The sequence below is a fragment of the Phascolarctos cinereus genome, unplaced genomic scaffold, assembly GCF_003287225.1.
Source record: "Phascolarctos cinereus isolate Bilbo 61053 unplaced genomic scaffold, phaCin_HiC Scaffold_2;HRSCAF=192, whole genome shotgun sequence".
Taxonomy (NCBI): Eukaryota; Metazoa; Chordata; class Mammalia; order Diprotodontia; family Phascolarctidae; genus Phascolarctos; species Phascolarctos cinereus.
In genome coordinates this window covers 265,301,113-265,324,053 of record NW_027555625.1, presented here as the reverse complement: position 1 = coordinate 265,324,053, position 22,941 = coordinate 265,301,113, and the positions used below count along the sequence as shown (strand labels likewise).

The 22,941-nt window shown below is 43.0% G+C and overlaps 1 protein-coding gene across 1 annotated transcript in view; it reads right to left on the bottom strand.

The window, feature by feature from the left end:
* Positions 1–251: 251 nt before the first annotated feature.
* Positions 252–22,941, bottom strand: part of FIBCD1 (fibrinogen C domain containing 1) — a 42,916-nt gene continuing 20,226 nt past the window's right edge. Inside the window, exons 4-6 of the mRNA XM_020973565.2 lie at positions 15,169–15,265; positions 4,032–4,211; positions 252–1,266 (exon numbers count right to left, since the gene is read on the bottom strand). Coding sequence (XP_020829224.2) covers positions 1,007–1,266; positions 4,032–4,211; positions 15,169–15,265 — 537 coding nt within the window. The 3' untranslated portion in view covers positions 252–1,006. The remainder of the gene's footprint in view (positions 1,267–4,031; positions 4,212–15,168; positions 15,266–22,941) is intronic.

Sequence of the window (22,941 nt, the reverse complement as noted above, 5' to 3'; positions counted from 1 at the left end):
TCTCAGAGTACAGAGCAAAAGATCCTTTCTGGGAGGCACAAAAGTTAACCACTGCCTCTTTCCCCAGTCCCTCACCATCTTGTGCCAGCATGGTCTCAGTGTAATCCACCATGCTTTTTGAGCTGTGCCCATCACAGCTGGCTAGGTGCTTGGGAGCCCCTCCACCACCTCTGGGCCAGCCTGGGCCAATCTCATGGCCCCAGGAACACTGCTTTTATATAAAGGCCAGGGTCAACCTCTATTCACCACCGACAAATCAGAGATCAGATGAGGAGGAGAACTTTAGGAAGGGCTGAATGCTGAGACTGAGGGTTAGCCTGGCTGGATTCAGGTCACCCATCTCCCGTTCCCAAGGGAGGAGAACCAGTGAAAAAAAAATCCATGCTCCTTACATCATGTTTCCCTTGATACGTCCCTTAAGACTTTTTTCCTCTGAAGATCATCTGAGATGCCCATTCTTCGTCACTACCCCCCGAATCTTCTCTTCTCTTCTTTTTGTACCCCCAACTCTGATGGAAACTGTTATTACCACTGCTTCTATTTGACACAGGGAGACAGAATTTTGACAGGTCCAATTAGATCCAGACCTGGCAAGAATACCTATTGGATGAATAAAAATCTAGGGCAGGTATAAAATATGGATCTTAAAGTCATCTTCATACTTAAGTCTACACCTAGATATAGCTATCAGTGTGTGAATATATGTGTGTATGTATATATATAAGCACCCTGATATACGTTATTTTTTTCCACCTCCAAAATTTACCTCCCACCAGCTGATACGGAGGAAAGTTTTCCATCTCTGAACCTGGGGAAGAGTCTTTGTCTCTGGCTTTTCTCAACTCTTTGCCTGCAGGGACCACTGTGATATCATCACTGGCGGGAGGACGGTTCACCCCGACTCATGGACAAAACAACATGAGAGTTTGGGGAGAGAACGGAGGGCAGAGTGGGAGAAGAGAGAGGTGAGGGAGGATGGGGGTGGGGGGGGAATGTAGGTCCCAGTCTAATTTTCCTCTCTGACTGGTCGGATCTTCATCTCAGTGAATTTGAGCGAATACTGCCATCCCGTCCAGGAGGACCATTCGATGCCATCTGCGTAGGAGGAGTGGTGACCCCTGAGGTACTGACCATTGAGGTTGGAGGTGTGGCAATTGCGATACCACCAGGCCCCATGGTAGAAAGCAGCACAGTTATTCTCTGAGTGGTCATTATCTTGGTCCTTGGTGGTAAACTTCATACCATTGTGTTTCAGGAAGGAATCACCTGTATCCCAACACACACACACATACACGCAAATAAAACACAGACAAAAGTAATAGCTCACGTTGCTCTGGTGATTCAAGGTTTTCTAAGCTATTTTCTTACAGAAATTCTATGGAATGGAAGAATACAAGTATTATTATCTGTATTTTATGGTGGAAGAAACTTCAGTTCAAGAGGTAGTGAATAGAGTACTTGACCTGGAGTCAGGAAGATGTGGGTTCAGATCCTCCCTCCAATATTTATTATCTTGATGACCTTAGGCAAGTGACAACCTTTCTGAGCATAATGAACAGAGTTGGACTAAGGACGCTAAATTTGTGACCTTTGATTTGCCCATGGGCCCGCAGCCACAAGGCCTGTGTTCCAATCCCCACCCCAAATCTCCTGTGCTTCCTGCAGTGGCGCGATGGGCCGGGGCAGAGCAGGCACTGGCACATAAAGCACAGAATGTCAGAGCTGGAAAGGAATCTTAGTCTTCATCTCATCCAACCCCCTCCTCCAACCTGACTGAGAAGGAAACTGAGGGCCACGGAAGGAAGGAAGCATTTCATTTACTAAATTGTAAACTCCATTAGGGCAGGGACTTTGTTTTAAATTTAATTTGCTTTTTTCTTTTCAGGTATAGAACAGCTGTATTTTCTCTATACATAAGCACACACATGAAATGCTAAACACATAAGATTCCCAAGTATTCATGGACAGAAAACCTTAAAGAATCAGCAATAATAATTTATCACTTTAGTTATACTGTCCCAGGAATTGGAGACCAAACAAGCGTAGCGTGAATCAGTTTGTGGGATAGCTAAGTCAATATTTCACATTTCAGCTTGGTCCCACACTTTCCAAACAATTTCCTCCAGGTGTGTGTCTTCTGGCAAGCGGAGCCAGGGGTTGGGCTTATCCTGTCCTGGAGGAAGTGGTGCAGTGGATTCCAGAGGCACCAGCTGAGCACCCTAGCTCTCCTTCCCCTCCAACTATCGCCAAGCCTGGACATAACCATCCCAGGATCGTAGTTCAGTCACCTGCCATCAGGCAAAGAAATAAAGCAGAAGAGGCAACCAGAGACCTAGACTTAAATGACCTCATCTTTTCTAAGAAACTGCATTTCTTCCCAAATGTTATACAGTGCTCTGCATACTGGTGGTTACCTCTTTTCTTAAACTCAATTCAGTTCATATTTATTATGTCCTATACGCAAGGCACTCTGTTAGCACTAGGGAATTCCAAGACAAAGAAGAAAAACGGGCCCTGCACTATGATACAACATGTGTATCCTGTGCCATAAGGATGGGTGAGATCATCTGAGGAGCTGAGAACACTAGGATGACCCAGGATGACCAAGAGGGGCTTCTATAGGAGGGGACATCTGAAATGACCACTGGTTTGGCTTCCTCAGATGAGGACCACATTTACTGACTCCTAAGGTAGTGTTCTTTCCACCCAAGGCTCTTCTGGATAAAGCCTTCCATTGCCTTCCTAACCCCTATTCCCTGTACCCTATACCAGGTAAGTCCCTGTCAAGACAGTCCCCAGAATTCTCACCTTGAACAGCCTGGATCCACCAATAGTCTTAATGACTATTTGCACTCAGGAGAGTGGCCGGATGTGACATTGAGATCCAGTCTTGGCCCGTCCATCCATGGCCACCTCTGAACTGGCCTGATGGATTTGTTTCCTGCTTCATGTTATCCAGCTCTAAAATAGCTCATTGGACAAGCTTTAGTCCTATAGGTCATCATCAGAACTAAAGAAACCTTGGGGGACAGAGAGGGAGAGAGAGAGAGAGAGAGAGAGAGAGAGAGAGAGAGAGAGAGAGAGAGAGAGAGAGAGAGAGAGAGAGAGAGAGAGAGAGAGGAGGGGGGAGGGAGAGAGAGAGAGGGAAGGAGAGAGAAAAAAGAGAGAGAAAGAGAGGGAGGGAGAGGAAGAGAGAGAGAAAGAGAGGGAGAGAGACAGAGGAAGGGGGAGGGAGAGAGGAGGGAGAGAGAAAAAAAGATATAGAGAGAGGGATGGAGAGGGAGGAAGAGGGAGAGAGAGACAGGGACACAGAGAGAGAAGAGAGAAGAGGGAGAGAGAGAAAAGAGAGGAGAGAGAGACAGAGAGAGAGAGAGGGAGAGGGGGGAGACAGAGATAGAGAGACAGAGAGAGACAGACAGACAGAGATACACACACACACACACACACACACACACACACACACACACACACAGACAAAAAGAGGGAGAGACAGAGAGATAGAGGAGGGGGAGAGAGCCAGAGCCAGAGAGAGAGAGAGAGAGAGAATGTATGTGTGTGTGTAGTGCGTATGTATGTGGAGGGGGGTGGGACTGGAAGGCTTCATCCCCAGGAAAGGGGAAGAAGGATAGAAGTAATCCAGGGGATCGGGACAATGGTCTAGACAGCACTTCTTAAACTGTGGGTCACGAGAAATTTGGCAACAGTAAAAGGTTTCTAAACGTACAATGACCAAAAATTAATTCAAAATCAAACGTTTAATGAATCCGAGGTGTTTCTGGCAGCGCTTGCCATTGTTGCATCTCACAACTTCACTGCAGCCTTGGTTCTGGATACACAACACTCGCACTTTGCATTGCACATACCTTTAGGCCATGCAATGCCAACTAACACTGCTGAAACCTGACAAGGCCTAACACATCTATATCTGCCTGGATACCCTCCTCAACCCACCACTGGATGATTCTGATGTTCCTTGCTCCACCATTATCCAAACTGGACCCTGCTGAGCTAGCCCATCCCCTAAACCATACCTGCGGTGCCAGAGTAATCAGCAATGGTGATTGGGTAGCCATCTTCCTCTGGGTCTACAGAGAACAATCCCACAGCAAAGTTTCCATAGTGGGCATAAGCTGTGCCATTATCAAAGTCCTCCAAGTCTATGTGTAGCTCATAGGTGGCCTGCATGGTCAGAGCATGAATCCTCTTGAGCCCTAAGAGCAAGGGAGACAAATGAGGGAAAGAGATGGGGATCTGTGAGGGGTTTAGCACATCATGGGAACTAAGGAGCAATCCAAATAAGTTTTATAGCTCCAGAAAGCAGAACAGTGCTCTCAAATGGAAATGTGTATTATAACCACTCCTTTAGCACTTATACTACTTCCTTCTTCCTCTTTGTTGTTGTTCAGTTAACTGTAGGTCTACAGAGCCATTGTGCTGAACTCGTTGTGTGCCTGTGAGACCTGGACACTCTACCAGCGCCATGCCAGGAAACCGAACAGCTTCTATTGAATTGCCTTAGGAAGATTCTGAAGATCACCTGACAGGATAAGGTACCGGACACTGAGATCCTTTCTCAAGCTGAACTGCCAAGCATTCAAACTCTACCACAGAGAGCACAACTCTGATGGGCTGGCCACGTAGTCTGAATACCAAACATACATTTACCTAAAAGACTATTTTATGGAGAACTCACACAAAGCAAGCACTCACATAGAGATCAGAAGAAGCGATGCAAGGACGCTCTCAAGGTCTCTGTAAAGAACTTTAGTGTTGATTGTGAAACATGGGAGATGCTGACACAGGATGACCCAACATGGCATGCCCCCATTAAAGAAGGCACTGTGCTCTATGAGCAATTCAGAATCACAGTAGCACAAAAGTTCAAATGGATTATTTGTGCCTGACCTGTGGTAGATAGAGCCTTCTGAACTTGTATTGGCCTGATCAGCCATAATCAAACATAGGTTACCTCGACCCCAATATCATGATGCCATTTTGGACCTCTTAGAATATGAAGGACAAACAAAAAGCAATGAATTTTATTCAGTTGTTTTTCAGTTGTGTCTAATTCTTTGTGACCCCATTTGAGGTTTTCTTGGCAAAGATACTGGTGTGGTTTGCCCTTTCCTTCTCCAGCTTATTTTAAAGATGACGAAACTGAGGCAAACAGGGTTCAGTGACTTACCCAGGGTCACACAGCTAGTAAGTGTCTGAGGCCAGATTTGAACTCAAGAAGATGAGTTTTCCTGACCCAAGGCCCAGAACTCTATCCACTACACTACTTAGCTGCCCCCTTCTTCCTGTGTATATCTATTCTAATGGACATATTGCCTGGGAGAAGAAAGCGATCTCTCAGCCCTCCCCACTTCAGTTTCCTCCCTTCCTCAAAGATTTTTATTAAATAGCACTCATGAAAGAGAGTAGCATGGATAGAACACTGGTCTTGGAGTCAGGAAGACCTGGTTCAAGGTTCAAGCTTTCCCGCTGAGGCACACGCACCTCTGGCCAGGGGCAAGTCAACTAACTAACCTCTCAATGCCTGAGGTACCTCCCTGTGACTGAAAGTTACAGGTGAACTGCCTCTCGCATTGATGGAGAGAGTTCCTTACTCCTCGGAAACCACAAGTCCGTGCCAATACCAAAATCAAAACCTTACCAAAAATTCTTGTGGATTATTGAACTAGTTTAGAATGGCTCTATAGGATTATAAAATGATCATGCCAAAAATGACCTTGGACCCTATACTGTTAGATCTGATGGGACCTTAGACTCTAGACTACTAGAGCTAGAAAGGACCTTAAAACACAGAATATTAGAGATGGAAGAGACATCAAAATGGAATGTTAGAGCTGGAAGGAATTGTAAACCATGGATTATCGATGCTATCAAGGACCTTAGAATGTAGAATATCAGAATTAAAAAGGATCTTAGGACACAGAATAGCAGAGCCAGAAGGAGCTTTAGAAGTCCCCTACTCAAATCCCTTTCCTTATTCCATCCCCACTTTACAGATGGGAAAACTGAAGCCTGGAGAGAGGAAGTGACTCCCCCAGGTTAATACAGATGCCATCATTAATAATATAGGTGGAGCTAAAAACTTCTTTCTTCCCCCTGTTCCCGTGGAACAAAATCATAACAGAGAATATTCTTAGGTAGACACATGGTTAGGAGTTATTCTCCAAATTTACCAGTATTAAGATAGTGACAGCAGAAGGGAATACCTACAATTGCCCACAGTTGCTATGATCTTGTAATACCCTAAATTCCTCTCCCAATTTCTCCAGAATAGCAGACAATCTAATGTCCCTTCTATGTCCTAAGGTCCCCTTTGGCTCTGATATTCTACATTCTATAGTCCTAGATGGCTCTGATGTTCTCTGATTTAAAGCTCTTTCAAGCTCTAATATCCCATTTTAAAGACTCTTCTAGCTCTAAAATTCATCTACTTTGTTGATTCCATCTTTCCCTCCCTTCCTTCTTTTAGCGTGCTTCACCTTAGTGTAGGGCTGACTTCAGAGACTGCATGCGTGAGCACACACACCCGCATACGCACATGCACACATAACTACCCCCCACATACAGCTTTCCTGCTGGTTTGATTAGCTCTTGATTAAGAGGGCATTTAATTAAACACCTTATGAGTTATCAGCAGCAAGTGACATTTCATCAGTGAGGTTTACATCTCTTTCAATCTCTCCCTGCTGCCTCTCTTTCTAGAACTCTAAGCCCCATGCTTTAATGTGTGCATTTTAATGGGAAGAGAAGACAGCAAGAATCTTCCCCTCTCTAGCTTCAGTGAGGAACCTTCTACCTCCTAGTTCCAACTGAAAGAAGACAAAATGTCTAGGTTAGGAGTTCCCAATCTTTTGTCACTGCTGATAAACCTGCTGGTTTTGACGTCAAATCTGTTGGACCCCTGCTATACTCAGTTCTCTCTCCCATGATGCCCAGGGTTGTGTGGTAGGCTTAGGTCAAAAAAGAGGTAATTTGAGTAAGAGAGAGCCTCATTTTATGAATAAATATTTTCCTGGGGGTGCTATATGACTGTGAGTCATGGAATGAGCAAACTCTCTGAAGAATTAAAATTACAGGTCATCCAAAGAACAATGGACAGACAACAACATATAATTAATGAAGGATTATGAAGGAAAAAGGCTATGGTCAAAAATAATTATGAATAATAAAGGAAATAGGCCAGTCATCGTGTGTGTGTGGGAAGAGAGACAGAGACAGAGGGAGACAAAGAAAGAGGGAGTGAGGGGGAGAAAGAGAGAGAGAGAGAGAGAGAGAGAGAGAGAGAGAGAGAGAGAGAGAGAGAGAGAGAGCGTGAGAGCCATTCTATAGCCCACATAGTCCATTGGTTTCCATGAAATGTTCATTTCTAAAGGAAGGCTGTCAACACTTTAGATGGACCCATTCTGGAGGATTTATGGATGAGAGTTGCAAAGCAAGGGAAAACACAGGTGGTCACAATCAGCAACACTGGAAGTAGGTACATCAATAAAATCACAGAGTCCTCCAAGTATCAAAGAATAGAAATAAATGTACTGGTCACTAATCAAAATTCTATTATTAATTCATGACAGCACATCACTTAATGAACCAACTGTTCAAAATGTTTGCCATCAGTGCCTATGCATTTCTGAGATTGATGTACCATAAGCTGACCCACATGCACACATATTTCTATACTTCATTCTCCCCATCTTGTAGGTCATGTCCTTAAAACCTTTAACTTAAACTCATTACATGCCCAGCAGTGGCTATGTATGTTTTTTGGTTGTTTGCTTTCAAACATATCTCTCCATTGACTCTGAATTGTCCATTTTCGAGCAAGTCTTTAAAACTCACTTATATTGCACAAATGTCAGTTGCCATTCACAGACTTGCTGAATTTTAGAGTTGGAAGGGACCTCAGTGGCTGACTAGACCAGTCCATGACCAACAGGAATCCCCACTTTCATATACTTGACAAAGGATCACCTACCACCTATCCTTAGCCTGAAGGCCTCCAATGAGAGGGACCCCAGTGTCTTCTATGGCAGCCCATTTCACTTTTGGACAGTTCCAACTCTTAAGAGGTTTGTTCTGATGTGGAGCCTGTTTTTAACTTGTGATGTCCATCGTTTACTCCTGGCTCTTTCCTCTGGGGCTAAGAAGAATAATCTGATCCCTCTTCTCCATGACAGTCCTTTAAATACTTGAAGATAGCCGACATTCCACCATTTTGAATTTTGTCCTGAACATGATTACATGATAATGACTAAAGCTAGCTCCCTAATTGCTCTTATTGGGGCAGCTAGGTATTGCCAATGGATAGAGCACTGGGCCTAGAGTCAGAAGATTCATCTTCCTGAGTTCAAATCTGGCCTCAGACACTTAATAGCTGTATTTTAAACATCTTAGGGTAAAAACTGTGCATTCTTAGTTTCTTAAACTAAAACAAGCTGTATGTCTTTCTAGTTGTCCTGCTTACACTGAGTGGGCTGCCTGACTGTAGAGAGGAGAGGGGAGAGGAAAGTTTGTGACTACCCTAGGTCCCTCCACCCTGGTCACAGCCCTATATTGACTATCCCTTTGCCCTCACTGCTTCCACTACTTAAACTTTCATGCCATTCTTTACAAGGTTAACTCAGTGCCCTTCCATCCTTCCTCCTGGCTTTGCCTTAGCTTCAAGCTTTTCCAATGTCCAAACCCCTTTTCCTTCCACAGAGTTGCTACATTCTGCCAGCATTCATTCATTCATTTAGTAAAAATTGACCAAGAGCCAACCGTGCTCAGAGCACTGTGAAGGGCTACAGCAATGGGGGAAAAAAAACCCACATAACACCCCCCCCACACACACACGCATACACTTTAAAGAGCTTACTAATTGGAGGTAAGACAGGAACAGGACAAAGTAAAGCAAAGAATGGGATAAGTATGCAATGCTAGGCAAGTCTCCTGACCTCTCAGAGCTTCAATTTCCGCATCTGTAAATCACTAAGATTCTAAAAGTGGCCAGATGGGAATTGGGGCGGGGGCAGGGGAAGGCTCCCCCCATCCTGAAACATCTCCCCCATTAGCCTATGCCTGATGTCTGGAAATCTACTTTTAATGAGTCAGTCTTTTGGGTTGAACATTGCTCACTCCCTTGAGCCTCTCAAAATGCAAATTCTCATGTTGCAAACTCCTGAATGTGAATGAATTTATTATATGCTTTAGTCCCAGAGATGTAGCAGCAAGAAAGCTCCGGGTATCTTGGGGGGAAGCGAGGAGGATTGTTGAAAAGGGAGATGATTAATGTTGAGGACAAACTTGGAAGGCAGTGTAGTGTAATGGAAGGACTATTAGTTTGGGGGTCAGAGGGCCTCATTTTAAAATCCTGACCCTGCCAATTACCACCTAGGTGCCCAAGCCACTTCATGTCTCTGGAGTTTAGCGTCCTAATCTAGAAAGATTAAATCTTCTTGCTATCTGCATGACCCTGGGCAAGTCACTTTGGACCCCGGGTCCAATTTCCTCATCAGTAAAATGATGGGATTGGATTCCATAACCTTGAAGCCCTCTTCCACTTCTAAATATTTGATCCTACACTCTGGAAAGGCCCTTCCAGCTCTAAATCCAGTTAGCTCTGGGACCTTAGGGACCACAGCTCTAAGAGATCACTGGCTATACATCTGGTCTATCTTGTCCACAGGTTTTCCAAGGGTTGAGGTGCCCCTTGGATTCCTAGAGTCATATCCCTGTTCTGCAGGAGTTAAGAAATTATTGTTAATATAATTTTCTTCCCTGGTCATACCAGCTCCTTTCTCCCCTCTCTATCCCTTAAAAGGAAAAAAGGGGGGGGGGAAGAGGGAGGGGGGAAGGGCTGACTTCTCTCTCCATGCCTGCGCTCCCTTCTCTCCAGCCCCGTATTGATTTGCCCTTATTGCTTCCCACCCTGGTCCCCCGTCACCTTTACATGGTTTAATTAACTGCTCCTTCTTTCCCCTGCTCCCAGCCCCTCCCCTGGGCTTGGTGTTCGAGCCATCACCTAGCTCCCCAGGAACTCAAATTAAAAGACGCTGGGCGAAAGAGAGGTGGGGGGAATGGGGAGGGATGGGTGGGTGGGCTTAAAAATAAATAACCCACCGCACACTGATGGGAAGTTTGCGGGGGTTTGTGTGGCGAAGCTGCCGCCCCTCTCACTTTGACATTCACATCAGGGCTTCCAGCGCCTGCCAAGAGCTAATCAGGGCCCGACTAAACGGCTCCTTCCCGCACCTTTTCGAAGCTGCGGATAGATTTCAATTAAGATGCCTTAATACCAGCGCTGCAGCCAGAACAGCTCCAATCTGCTGCAAAGAGAGATGGGGGAAGGAGATGGCAGGGAGCGCCGCACCCTGTCTTTCCTCCCTCTCCTCCCCTCCCCTCCCTTCCCCTTCCCTCCCTCCCCTCCCCTCCTCTTTCTTTTCTTCTTTTCTCAGCACATCGCTTCCCTCAAGGACCTTTTGTCCCCTCCATGGAAGTGGAGAGAAGTGAAGAGCCCTGAGCTGAATCTACCACCTTAGCTTCCTCTCCTCTCCTCTTCTCTCCTCTCCTCTCCTCTCCTCTCCTCCAGTCCCTCTGTAGGACCCTGCCCACCAGTCAACCATTCCTTCTTCTTCTGCCCCACAATCTCAGCTCTCCTACCTGCAGGACTTTGCTTATACCAGGGGTTCATAACCTGAGATTCGTAGGTTTCAGGGGGTTCATGAACTGGGGGGGGGGAATTATTTTTATTTTTACTACCTGTAACTGACATTTAGCATTTCGTTCAGTTATGAACATAGGCAACAAACCATGGTGGTAACAGCAGTGCCTGTACTATTGTCACCAGTAGAAATCACAGGTATTTTCATATCCTATTACAAAAAATTATTTTATAGAGTTAGAAAAAATAATAACAAGATTCATTTGGAAGAACAAAAGGTCCAGAATATCAAGGGAACTAATGAAAAGAAATGCAGGGGAAGGTGGCCTAGCAATTCCAGATCTTAAATTGTATTAGAAAGCAGCAATCATCAAAACTGCTTGTTACTGGCTAAGAAATAGAGTGGTGGATCAGTGGAATAGGTTAAGTATGCAAGACACAGTAGTCAATGACTATAGTAATCTATTATTTGAGAAACCCAAAGACCCCAGCTTCTGGGATAAGAACTCACTCTTTGAAAAAAACTTCTGGGAAAACTGGAAGAGAGTATGGCAGAAATTAGGCATAGACCAAAATCTCACACCATATACCAAAATAAAGTCAAAATGGGTTCGTGATTTATATATAAAGGCTGATACCGTAAGCAAACTGGGAGAGCAAGGAGTAGTTTACCTGTCAGATCTATGGAGAACAGAAGAATTCATGACCAAACAGGAGATAGAGAACATTACGAAAAGCAAAATAGATAATTTTGATTACATTAAATTGAAAAGTTTTTGCACAAACAAAGCCAATGCAACTAAGATTAGAAGGAAGGTAGAAAATTGGGAAAGAATTTTTACAACCAGTCTCTCTGATAAGGGCCTCATTTCTAAAATATATAGAGAATTAAGTCAAATTTATAAGAATACAAACCATTCCCCAATTGATAAATGGTCAAAGGATATGAACAGACAGTTCTCAGATGAAGAAATTAAAGCCATCTATAGTCATATGAAAAATGTAGAGAAACGTAAATCAAAATAACTCTGAGGTACCACATCACACCTATCAGATGGGCCAACATGACAAAACAGGAAAAATGATAAATGTTGAAGAAGATGTGGGAAAATTGGAACACTAATGCATTGTCGGTGGAGTTGTGAAATGATCCAACCATTCTGGAGAGCAATTTGGAACTATGCCCAAAGGGCTATAAAAATGTGCATACCCTTTGACCCAGCAATAGCACTTCTAGGGCTGTATCCCAAAGAGATCGTACAAATGGGGAAAAGACTCACATGTACAAAAATATTCATAGCAGCACTTTTTGTGGTGGCAAAGAATTGGAAATTGAGAGTATGCCCATCAGTTGGGGAATGACTGAACAAGCTGTGGTATATGAATGTAATGGAATACTATTGTGCTGTAAGAATGATGAACAAGGGGCAGCTAGGTGGCTCAGTAGATAGAGCACAGGCCCTGAAGTTAGGAGGACCTGAGTTCAAATGTGGCCTCAGACCAAGCACTTGACATTTACTAGCTGTGTGACCCTGGGCAAGTCACTTAACCCCAGTTGCCTAAAAAAAAAAATTGTTGTGCGATGACGAATATTGATAAACTTAACCTTTCCCAGAAATACAAAGATCTAAGACATCTCCAGAGGCCTCGTGATGGAAAATGCTATCCACATGCAAAGAAAGAACTATGGCAGTTGAATTGCTTTTTTTCTTCTCTTCTGTTGAGTTTTGTTTCCTCTTTCTGATGGTACCTCCTATTGGTTTTAATTTTTACTTACAACATCACTAATGTGAAAATATGCTTAATAGGAATGTAAATGTATAGCCTATATCAAATTGTGCATCATCTTGGGGAGGGTGGTGGGGAGGAAGGGGGAGAAAAATTTTAAACTCAAAAGCATATGGAAGTGATTATTGATAAATCAAAATAAATTAATAAAAAAAGAAGAAGAAATCTAGCCACAGCTCAGATTCCTAAAATCTAGCCAACAGCCCATAGATGCTCAGATTCCTTAAGAGTCTGGCTAATATGATGAATCTTCAATAAACCTTGTCTTTGGCTGAGAAAAAAAAAAGAAATCACAGGTATTTTCATATCCTATTTCAGCTATTACAGATATTTTGGAATATGATTTATGTATATCACTATTTCAAATTACTTTAGTTATTACATCCACTCTATAGCTATATTACTATAGCACAAATGTGGATTTTTAAAAACATTTTTTTAATTGTACTCCAATATAATTCATTTCCTTTGTAATTCTGTATATTTTATTTTATGTATTTAAAAGTATTGTTCTGAGATGACCTCTCTATAGAGGTCATCTATGCTTCACCAGCCTGCCCAAGGGGTCTATGATATTAAAAAGGTTAGCAACCCCTGAATTATATGTTTTCTGGGCCCCGTAATGCCCAGTGTCCTTCTCTTGGCCTCTGCAATGACTACCCTTTTTTTGAGGCCCAGATCACAGCCCACCTCATCCAGGAAGCCTTCTTAATCCACCACTCCAGCCCACATGGATGGATCCTATCCTCTTCTGAACTTGTTTGGGTTTATGGTCTATTTTGTGACCTTGACCCCATATTTCACTAGAGGACTGAACTTCAGAGAAAGAAACTTTAAAGATCTAATGCAGATAAGCGATGGCTCCACAGCTTAAAAATCTCAGATGGTTGCCTCGGGGTGGGAACTGAAAGGTAAATGATTTGTTCAGGGTCAGACAGCCAGTACGTGTAAGGGGCAGGACTAGAACCCAGGTCTTCCTGACTTTATCCACTATACCACACTGCCAGTCACACAGGATCATAGTATCGTAGCTCTAGAGGCCTTCTAGTCCTGCCCCATTATTTTATAGGAAACTAAGGTTGTTAAGTAACTTGCCCAAGGTGACATAGGTAATATGCATCAGAGGGAGAAAGTGACCCTGTATCCTCCTCAATTCCAGACCTGCCTCTCTGTCCATTACTGTTTTTCATGGTCTTTGTTACCTATTTGGAAATTAATTAGGTATGACCTTGTGATCATTCTTGTTTTATTATTTAACTTGTCAGATATTCATCCCCTATCTCCCCAAATGGACCATCAGCTTTTTGAAGGCCAGAATTGTTTTATACCTATGGACCTCCCATTGGTCTCTTAGTAGGGGCTTAACAAATGTTTTGGGGGCAGCCAGGTGGCACAGTGGCTGGGCCACTGGGCCTGGAGTCAGGAAGACCTGACTTCAAATCTGGCCTCAGACACTTATTAGCTGTGTGACCCTGGGCAGTCACCAGACCCTGTTTGTCTCCGTTTCCTCATCTGTAAAATGAGTTGGAGAAGGAAATGGCAAACCACTCTAGTATCTTTGCCAAGAAAACCCCAAATGGGGTCATGAAGGGTCAGATGCAACTTAAACAACTAAAGAACAACAAATATTTGTGGATGGATATAGGAGTATGACAGCGTTCTGGGAGCCCCTCCCATGAGGAGGCCCTTTCCTACTGGTTACCACCATGGCTATCTCTCAAAGGCTTAAGGGCAGAAGGGAGATGTTGGGAGCCCCTGCTGTGGAGGCACAGTTCTTGACCTTCCATTCCTTTAGTCCCCCTCTCCTCTTTCCTTTCATATATTAGCATTCATGAGTACTCTCCTTTACATCTAACAGACATTAAATGACTTTTCATGAATAGTGTTTTACAAATGTCAAAGGGGCTATATAAATGTCAGTTACTGGGGCAGCTAGTTGGCACAGTGGATAGAGCACCGGCCCCGAAGTCAGGAGGACCTGAGTGCAAATCTGGCCTCAGACCAAACACTGGACACTTACTAGCTGTGTGACCCTGGGCAAGTCACTTAACCCTAATTGCCTAAAAATAAAAAAATTAAATGTCAGTTATTAATAATATTATTATTCAGCAAAAGGAAGGTTTCAGACCTACACATACAATTGGATGACAGTGTGGGAAGACCACTAGTCTTGAAGTTAGAAGATCATTGGATGGTAGATTTAGAACTGAGAGAGTTTTTTTTTTAGGCAGTTGGGGTTAAGTGACTTGCCCAGGGTCACACAGCTAGTAAGTGTCAAGTGTTTGGTCTGAGGCTGGAATTGAACTCAGGTCCTCCTGACTTCAGGGCCGGTGCTCTATCCACTATACCACCTAGCTGCCCCTAGAACTGAGAGAGATTTTGGAAGCCATCCCTGGCTTTTTGTCCTGGTTCTGCCACAGACTCACTGGATGACCTTTCTGGGCCTCTGTTTCTTCATCTCTTAATTGGGGATAACAATACCTTCCCATCCTACTCCATAATGTGCCTGAGAGTACCATTTAAAATCCTATTCATGAAAACACTTTGAAAATTATAAAGCATTGTATAAATGTAAGGGACTTTTTTCACTCTCATTCATTCATACATGAATTCATTCATTTATTAAACTAACAAATGAATTTTCCTTGCTTCAGAATGTACAGGACCCCTAAGAGTGAAATGACCAGGATTAATGAGGATGCAGGAGGTCCATGAGGGATACATACCTAACCAGTGTTCTCCAGTGAGTTTGCCAAAGCCATCCCTGTAGGCCTCCCAGCCTCGGAAAAAGTTGACAGAACCATCCTCCCGACGCTGGAAAACCTGTGAAGGAGAGACCAGTGAGGAGGGAGAACTAAAGACTGGAATCCTAGAGAAGAAATGAAGCCCCTCTCTTCCCCCCAGTATCCAGACAACCAGACCAGGAGAGTGGCCCTCAGCCTGTGGGCTGTGGGTCCTGGGCTGACATGGCTTGATGTGGGCTCAAGCTGAGCTCAACTCTCTGAAACTTCTTTCCCTAATGAAGCTCAGTTTGTTGGCAAACTCTCCTGGAAAGGCTCTGAGCTGGTTGCATCTGCCCTGTCCGGTTAACCTAGAAATCACAGCTGAATCTTTGTGTACCAGGTTCCCTGGGAAAGATCTCTGGTACTAGAGCGAGAGGGCCTGGGTTCAACTTTGGGTGCATCAGTCACTCCATCTCCTTCCATCCCAGTTTCCTTATCTGTAAAGTGATCAGATTGGATTCGATGGCATTTGAGATCTGTTCCAGCTCTTGGTCTGTGATTCTAGAGCCATCCTCTGGTCTTCTCGTCAGGACCTTTAAGGCCCAGGTATGCTGTACTTTCTGGAGAGGCTCTACTCAGGGTGTTTCATTTAAGAAAAATCCAGAGACCTGGATTCTAGTCCTAGTTCTGCTACTAATTCATTGGAGACCATCTTTGAACCTCAATTTCCTCACCTGTAAAATAAGGCAATAGAAGAAATGACCTCAAGGCCCCTTCTGGCTTAAAAAAGAAAAGGAAAAAAAGCCTTATGCTGTTAAAAATATATATCCTTTCCTTTGACAAATAACAAGAGGTTGGACTCTCCTGTCATGTCTCCTGACTCCCAAGGGGCCACGTCTAATTACACAGTACACCAACAGCCAAATTACTGTCATGCCTTGGCAAAGGTGCCAGTGGTCACCGTGGGAGCCAGGGATGGAGATTCTCCCTGGGAAGTATGAGAAGAGAGGAAAAGGGAAGCCCAGCTCTGTGGCCAAGGTGTGCCTGGTGTGCCAACGAGCCCCTGCGGTGTTTGCAGGGCTTCCTTTTAATAACATCCTTGATTTGGGACTTGGGAATCCCAGTGGCTAAATTGCTTTGAAATAAATGCCATGGCTGTTCGTGCCAGAGCCGCCTTGAGTATAAGATTCACTGACAATTCTGTTCCTTGCATGTTATACACACACACACACACACACACACACACACACACACACACACACACACACACACACGTCTTTCCCATTAACCAACGTTTTCCTTTCTGTGTTACTTTGCCATTTATTTATTAGAAGTGGAATAAGTATCGGTCAGCATTCCTCGCTGAGACCCTGTCTGTATCCGTGTATGTCCAGTTAGTAAGAGATCATAGCATCTGAGGGATTAAGAGCTGGAAGAGACCTCAGAATAATCTAGTCCAACATCTTCACTTTACAAATGAGGAAACTGAGGCTTAGCAAGGGGAAAAGAGTGGCCCCAGCTAATGTGAAATCTCCATTTTTCTTATTGAATGGGCTAATTCGGGTCTGATTTTGTAACCTCAAACAATATTCTCCTTTGCAGACTGGAGCTTCCCAGACTCACTTGCTCCTGAACTGCTAATTTCTTTGGGGAAATGTCAAATTCCATTGTTTGGGCAGCTTTTTACATGAGGAAAACGGAAGGAGATGACACATCTTTTTCTTGCTCTGGTACCTCAGATCCAATGAGACACTGAATTTTAAAAATACTCAGAAAGGGCTGGTTCATCATGGAAGGAAATCCGATAAGATTTGAAAAGATCTGAGATGTAAGTAGGAAAGGTATTGATAGTTAAGATTTGAACCCTAAGCATGTGCATATTTTTAAAAGTCCTAATCTTTGGCAGAAACACAGGGACCCAAAGGAGACTCTAAGTCCAAGTTTCTATTTGTAAAATGAGGGGGTTGAACTAGATCAGAGGTTCTTTACCTTTTTTTTGTGCCAATCTAGTTAAGCCTGGGGGCTCCTTCTCAGAATAATATTTGTTGCCTACATTCATAATTGAAGGAAATGCTAAATTATGATTAGAGGTTAGTTAAAAAAAAAAGATGTAATTTTTCCCCATCTAACTTTATGGATTGCTGAAATATATCCATTTAACCCCAGGTTAAGAACCCATGGACTAAATAATTTCCAAAGTCCCTTTTAGCTCTAATGTTCTATGTTCTGTGTTCTGATATTGTATGTTCTGACATTCTACATTGTATGCTCTGAGGTCCCTTCCAGCTCTGATGGACATTCTATGTTCTAAAATCTCATACAGTTATATCATTCTTTGACCATATGGCCCCTAGTCCATCCCACTAGCTCTAGATACTACTGAAAGATTCTATTTTCTAAGATGAAATACAAAAAAACCATTTATTAAGTGTCTGTTATGTGCCAGGCACTATGCTAAGCACTGGGAATACAAATAAGAAAGGAAAGACAGTCCCTGTCTTCAAGAAGCTTACAATCTAATGGAGGAAGACGACACACAAAAGAAAGCTAAAGTGGTAATGATGGTGTAGTGGAATCCAAAATCAGTTAATGGAAAATAAAGAGTCAGCTGGGCTCCCGAACTCTCACTCGTCCTCCTATCTAATCATTTCCAAGTCTTGTTAAGTATATCTCAACTATCTCTTGGACCTGCCCCTTCTCCCTACTTACAGTAACCCCATCCTGATTCTGCTTCCACACTTCTCTCCTGTACTATTGTAATAACCATCTTTTAAAAATTATTATTATTTATTTTTAACAATATTTGTAACTTTGAGTTCCAAATTCTGATTCTATTCTTTTTTCACTTAATATTGTTTCATTTTTTCCAATTACATGCAAAGATAGTTTTCAACATTCACGTTTGCAAGATTTTGAGTTCCAAATTTTTTTCTCCCTCCCCCCTCCCCAAGATGGGGATCTGATATAGGCTATACACATACAATCATATTAAACATATTTCCACATTAGTCTTGTTGTGAAAAAATAGAACAAAAGGGAAAAACCACAAGAAAGAAAAAAAAGAGAAAATAGTATGCTTCAATCTGCATTTATACTCCATAGTTCTTTCTCTTGATGTGGACTGCATTTTTCATCATGAGTCCCTTGGAATTGTCTTAGATCATTGCACTGCTGAGAAGAGCTAAGTCTATCAAAGTCGGTCATCCTGAGTCTATTCTTAAGCAGGGAAGAACATTCTACATCTCAGGCACCTCCTTGTTTATACCAGAGAGGGAAATTCTATAAGACAGGCATCATTTTTAAGGTACCTACTACATGCCTACTAGTGTTCTAGGTACTGTGAGAGATGTGGAAAGAAAAGTCTCAGTCAGCAATGCACTCAAAAAGCTTACTCTCTGAATGGCAGAGGGAAGGCATGTGTTTGTTCATACTGTTTCCTCGTCTTCCTCTCTGTCAGTTTGAACCCTATCCATCCTTTAAGGCCTCGGTTGTTTCACTCCTTGCATGCAGCTTTCCTTGACTATTATTCCAGCCTACCTACTCCCTTTCCTTCATGAAATTCTTACAGTGTACCTCTAGCATTAAATACTAAGTCCTTTGTTTGGCATTTAAAACTCTTCACAACCTGTTTCCAATCCGCCTTTCCAGCTTTATTATACATCACTTGTTCTTATACATTCTACAGGCCAGCTAGGTGGTACAGTGGATAGAATGCCAGGCTGGAATCAGGAATCATCTTCCTGAGTTCAAATCTGACTTCAGACACTTAGTAGCTGTGTGACCCTGGATAAGTCACTTAACTCTTTGCCTCAGTTTCCTCATCTGTAAAATGAGCTGGAGAAGGAAATGGCAAACCACTTTAGTATCTTTGCCAAGAAAACCCCAAATGGGGTCACAAGGAGTCAGACACAACTGAAAATGACTGAACAACAACATGTTCTACAAGTCCAGCCAAACTGACTTGTTTATTATTCCTTACTCATGACATACCCTCTCCCCTCTCCTTGTCTTTGTACAGGCCATCATGCCCTGCCTAGAATCACTCCCCTCTCACCCCCACCTCCATAGTCTCCTGTAAGGTTTAGTTCAAATGCTACCTTCTACATGAGGCCTTTCCTGATACCCTCCCCGCAGAAGCCTTCCCCCAACAAAAAATTTTTAACTTTTATTTGTTTTGAATACATAGATGGGAGAAAAATTAATTAATTAACTGTACAGCAGAAAAATTCTGTACTCAGTGTTTTGGGCATAAGCCTGCCAGAGATGGATTTGTTAATTAAGTAATTCTAAGCATCTCTGCTTCGAGACAAAACCCAAAGGGACAGGCATCTATCATGCCTTTGAAAATCTCTCTGACACAAGCCATTTTAGCTCATAATTTATAGTATTACTAAACAAAAAGATAAAATTTCTCAATAAGATTAAAAAAATAGTAATGAAAGTGAGATAAAAGTTCAGGTTAACGGTTCTGATTCATGAAACAGAATAACAGCCACTTAACTTTGGGCAATTTTTCAGAATCGTTTTCTTAAAACAATTCAATCCCTCTTTAACCATTTCCTCAAAGTATTCTTCTTTCAGCCTGGTCAAAGGTGAACTCAAAAGATACTTCTATTAATTTAATTAATCAAATACTATTTTCTTCTCTTAGTGTGATTCTAATCAGTTCATAGACCCTGATCACTTAGCAAGGGGTCTTTCCTAGGCTGAACAGGCCTATCCTTTTAGAAACTGGTTCGGCCTGGATAAGGATGATGTAAAAAGATTTCAGGACAGAACATTGTTCTGAACTATTAGTTAAAATAAGACTAATAAAGGTTCCTCATTCATATTAGACCAAGGACTTCAGACTAAGTACTGCCCTAATATTATTTTGCTTCATGTAGTCCAAAATGGGAAATGGATGGGCTTCAACACGCTTCTATAATTTATCTGTATCACCAGTATGTAGTAAGCATTTTAATAAATGCTTATCGATGGTCTATGCTTACTTTATATTTATATATGTATGCGTTCTTTTATTTTATGTATACATACTTATTCTCTCTATGTATAGAACATAAGATCCTTGAAGGCAAAGACTGTTTCAGATTTCATCTTTTATTCCAGGCCTAGTCCAGTGCCTGGCATTTAGTAACCACTTCATTAATGCTTGCTGATTAATTAAGCTTAATAATTACTTAGCTGAGCTAATAATAATTGTTCAGTTGTACCACACAACCTAGCACTTCATCATATACTACTGAGCACTGGGATCCCTTTCTTTGGTTGTGTAATGGAAGTACACAATCTTCATTGTCTGCCTTCATCTTTTTCGTTTTCCCCAACATCACCTGGGCACACAGTGCATGCTCATTAACTGCTCCTTGACTTGTTTTGAATTTGAGTTTCCAAAGCAGCATAAATGACGGGGTTGAACAGGATGATCTTTGAGGCCCCATCTTTCTATAAATTCTTTACCTTATACAGGAGCAGGTTACACATGTGTGCTGAGGAAATTCCTAGTAAAGGAAAGACACTGTAGGAAGGCTACTTAAAGGAAGTGGCTTTGGATCTGGGCTTTGAAGGACAGATGGAATTTGTCTTTGGAGGATTAAAGAGGAGAGTGTAGCTTTATTGTTGGGTGCTGCCTAGCGTCAAGAGACTGGGCTGGGCCAATCCTGACTCTGCCATTAACTAGTTGTGTGAATGCAAGTTGCTTACCCTCAAAGGGCCTCCATTTCCTTGTTTGTAGAATAAGGGGATTCAGCTAGATGTGATCCCCTTGGGATCTGTTCCAGGTCTAGCATTTTGTGGTCCTTTTTCTTTATCTTTCCCCCAACTCTCTTTGTTCAGGTCAAATTAAATCAACAGATACTTCTTAAGTGCTTTCTCTGTGCACAGCTCTACTGAGAAATATAGAAATGAATAAGACCTGGTCTCTGCCCTCAAGGAGCTTATATTCCAGTTGGAAGAGATAAGACAAGGATAGGGATAGCCAGAGACCAGACAATAAGTTAAGTAGCATATGCGTGGAACAGATTCGGTTCAGTCACATCCAACTCTTCGTGACCCCATTTGGGGTTTTCTTGGCAAAGATACTGGAGTGATTTGCTATTTCCTTCTCCAGCTCATGTTACAGATGAGGAAACAGAGGCAAACAGGGTTCAGTGATTTGCCCAGGGTCACATAGTTAATCAGTATCTGAGGCCAGATTCGAACTCGGGAAGATGAGTCTTCCTGATTCCAGGCCCAGCACTCTATCTATTGCAACACTAGCTGCCCTTATGGAATAGATAGGAAGTGCCAGAGGAAGGAGGGATCTTTGGGCACTTAAAGGAATCCACTAAGGTTTCCTGGATAAGGATGGATAGGAGGACTTTTGAAGGATTTTTGCATCCTTTCAGAGATGAAAGGAGAGGACATTCTCCCTTGACAATACCGTAGGTACTCTCTCCACACTCCTGATGCTTTCTCTTTCAGTTCCCCTGGCAGTCCCTTTGTGGTGAGGACCAGTGGGCCAATAGAAAGGCAAGTGGTCTGCCTCCCTGCCAATGAAGATCACACCCTTTCTTGCCAGGTGCCTGTGAATGGAGATGGCCAGCAGCAGGACTCCTGGGACCAGGAATAAAAGGCAGGGAGGATTGGGTAGAGTTTTCAGTACCACAGTGACACCAGTAGGTCAGCCAAAAGAATAGAGGCCCAAGCCTTGGCAGAGAGGAAAAGAAGGGAAAGAGCTGGACCAGGGGATTAATGTGGCTTCTTCTTTCCCTTCTTCTCCTTTCCTTGCTCATAAAATATGAATTTCCCTCTTAGGTTAAAAAAATAGTTATTTATTTATTTAAAACTAAAATATTAATTTGCCCAGTTCCTGGAGCTTCTCCCTTTCTGTTCCAACTGTAAAGTTATCGATGCACAGAAAAGCTGGGCTCTGTCTCCCGATGTTCCTTTTGGGCTAGAGCCACGTGCAGGAAGTCAGAATTTTTTTTCTTGGTTAGAGATTTCAAAAGCAAAGCAAAAGCAGGCAGACTTTGGTCCCATCTCTTCCCCACACAGCCTGGAAGAGGGATGTGTTTGCCAAGGGATTAGCTCTGATCCAAATGGCCCTGCATATGGTGGCTGGTGGTTTCAAAAGAAGGGAAAAAAGCTTAACTTGAGGCAGGGGAGAAAAAAAACCAACAACCACATACAAACCCAGGGCCAGATCATCTAATTGTTTTGTGTGTTTGTCAGACACAGCCCCAGGTGGGTTGGGAAAACACACAAGATACTGAGTTACGACTCCAGTCCTCTGACAGTCAACCTTGAGCTTCTGGATGCTGAGCCAGTGGGCGTGAAAAGGGCTCTGTCAGAAGCTGGCAATTGTTTGCCATGGTGGAAGAGATATGGATTGAGTTTCCTGGGGTACTGCTGTTCTCCTGAGTCTGCTGGGGGTGTGGGCTCCCCCTAAACCCTGACTGCTCTTCTCCTAGGCCTGCTGTCCTCTTGTCTGGGTGTTTTACTTTGGGGAAGGAAGGTGAGAATGGATTCTTTTTACATTCCCCACCTTTTGCACACTTTTTACAGAGTCTTCTTTGGAGAGAGCCCCAGGGACTATTGAAACCCATGGTGGTGCTAAAGACCCTTATGTTCCAGCTCCTTGGACCTTGGTGGTCTCATCAAAAAATCTCAGAATTGGAAGGGACCTCAGAGGCTGTCCAGCTAACACACATCTGAACAAGTATTCCCTGTACCTAGTACCTAACAAATGGTTATGAGCTTCCCTCTGTAAACCTCTAATGATGGGGAACCCACTAT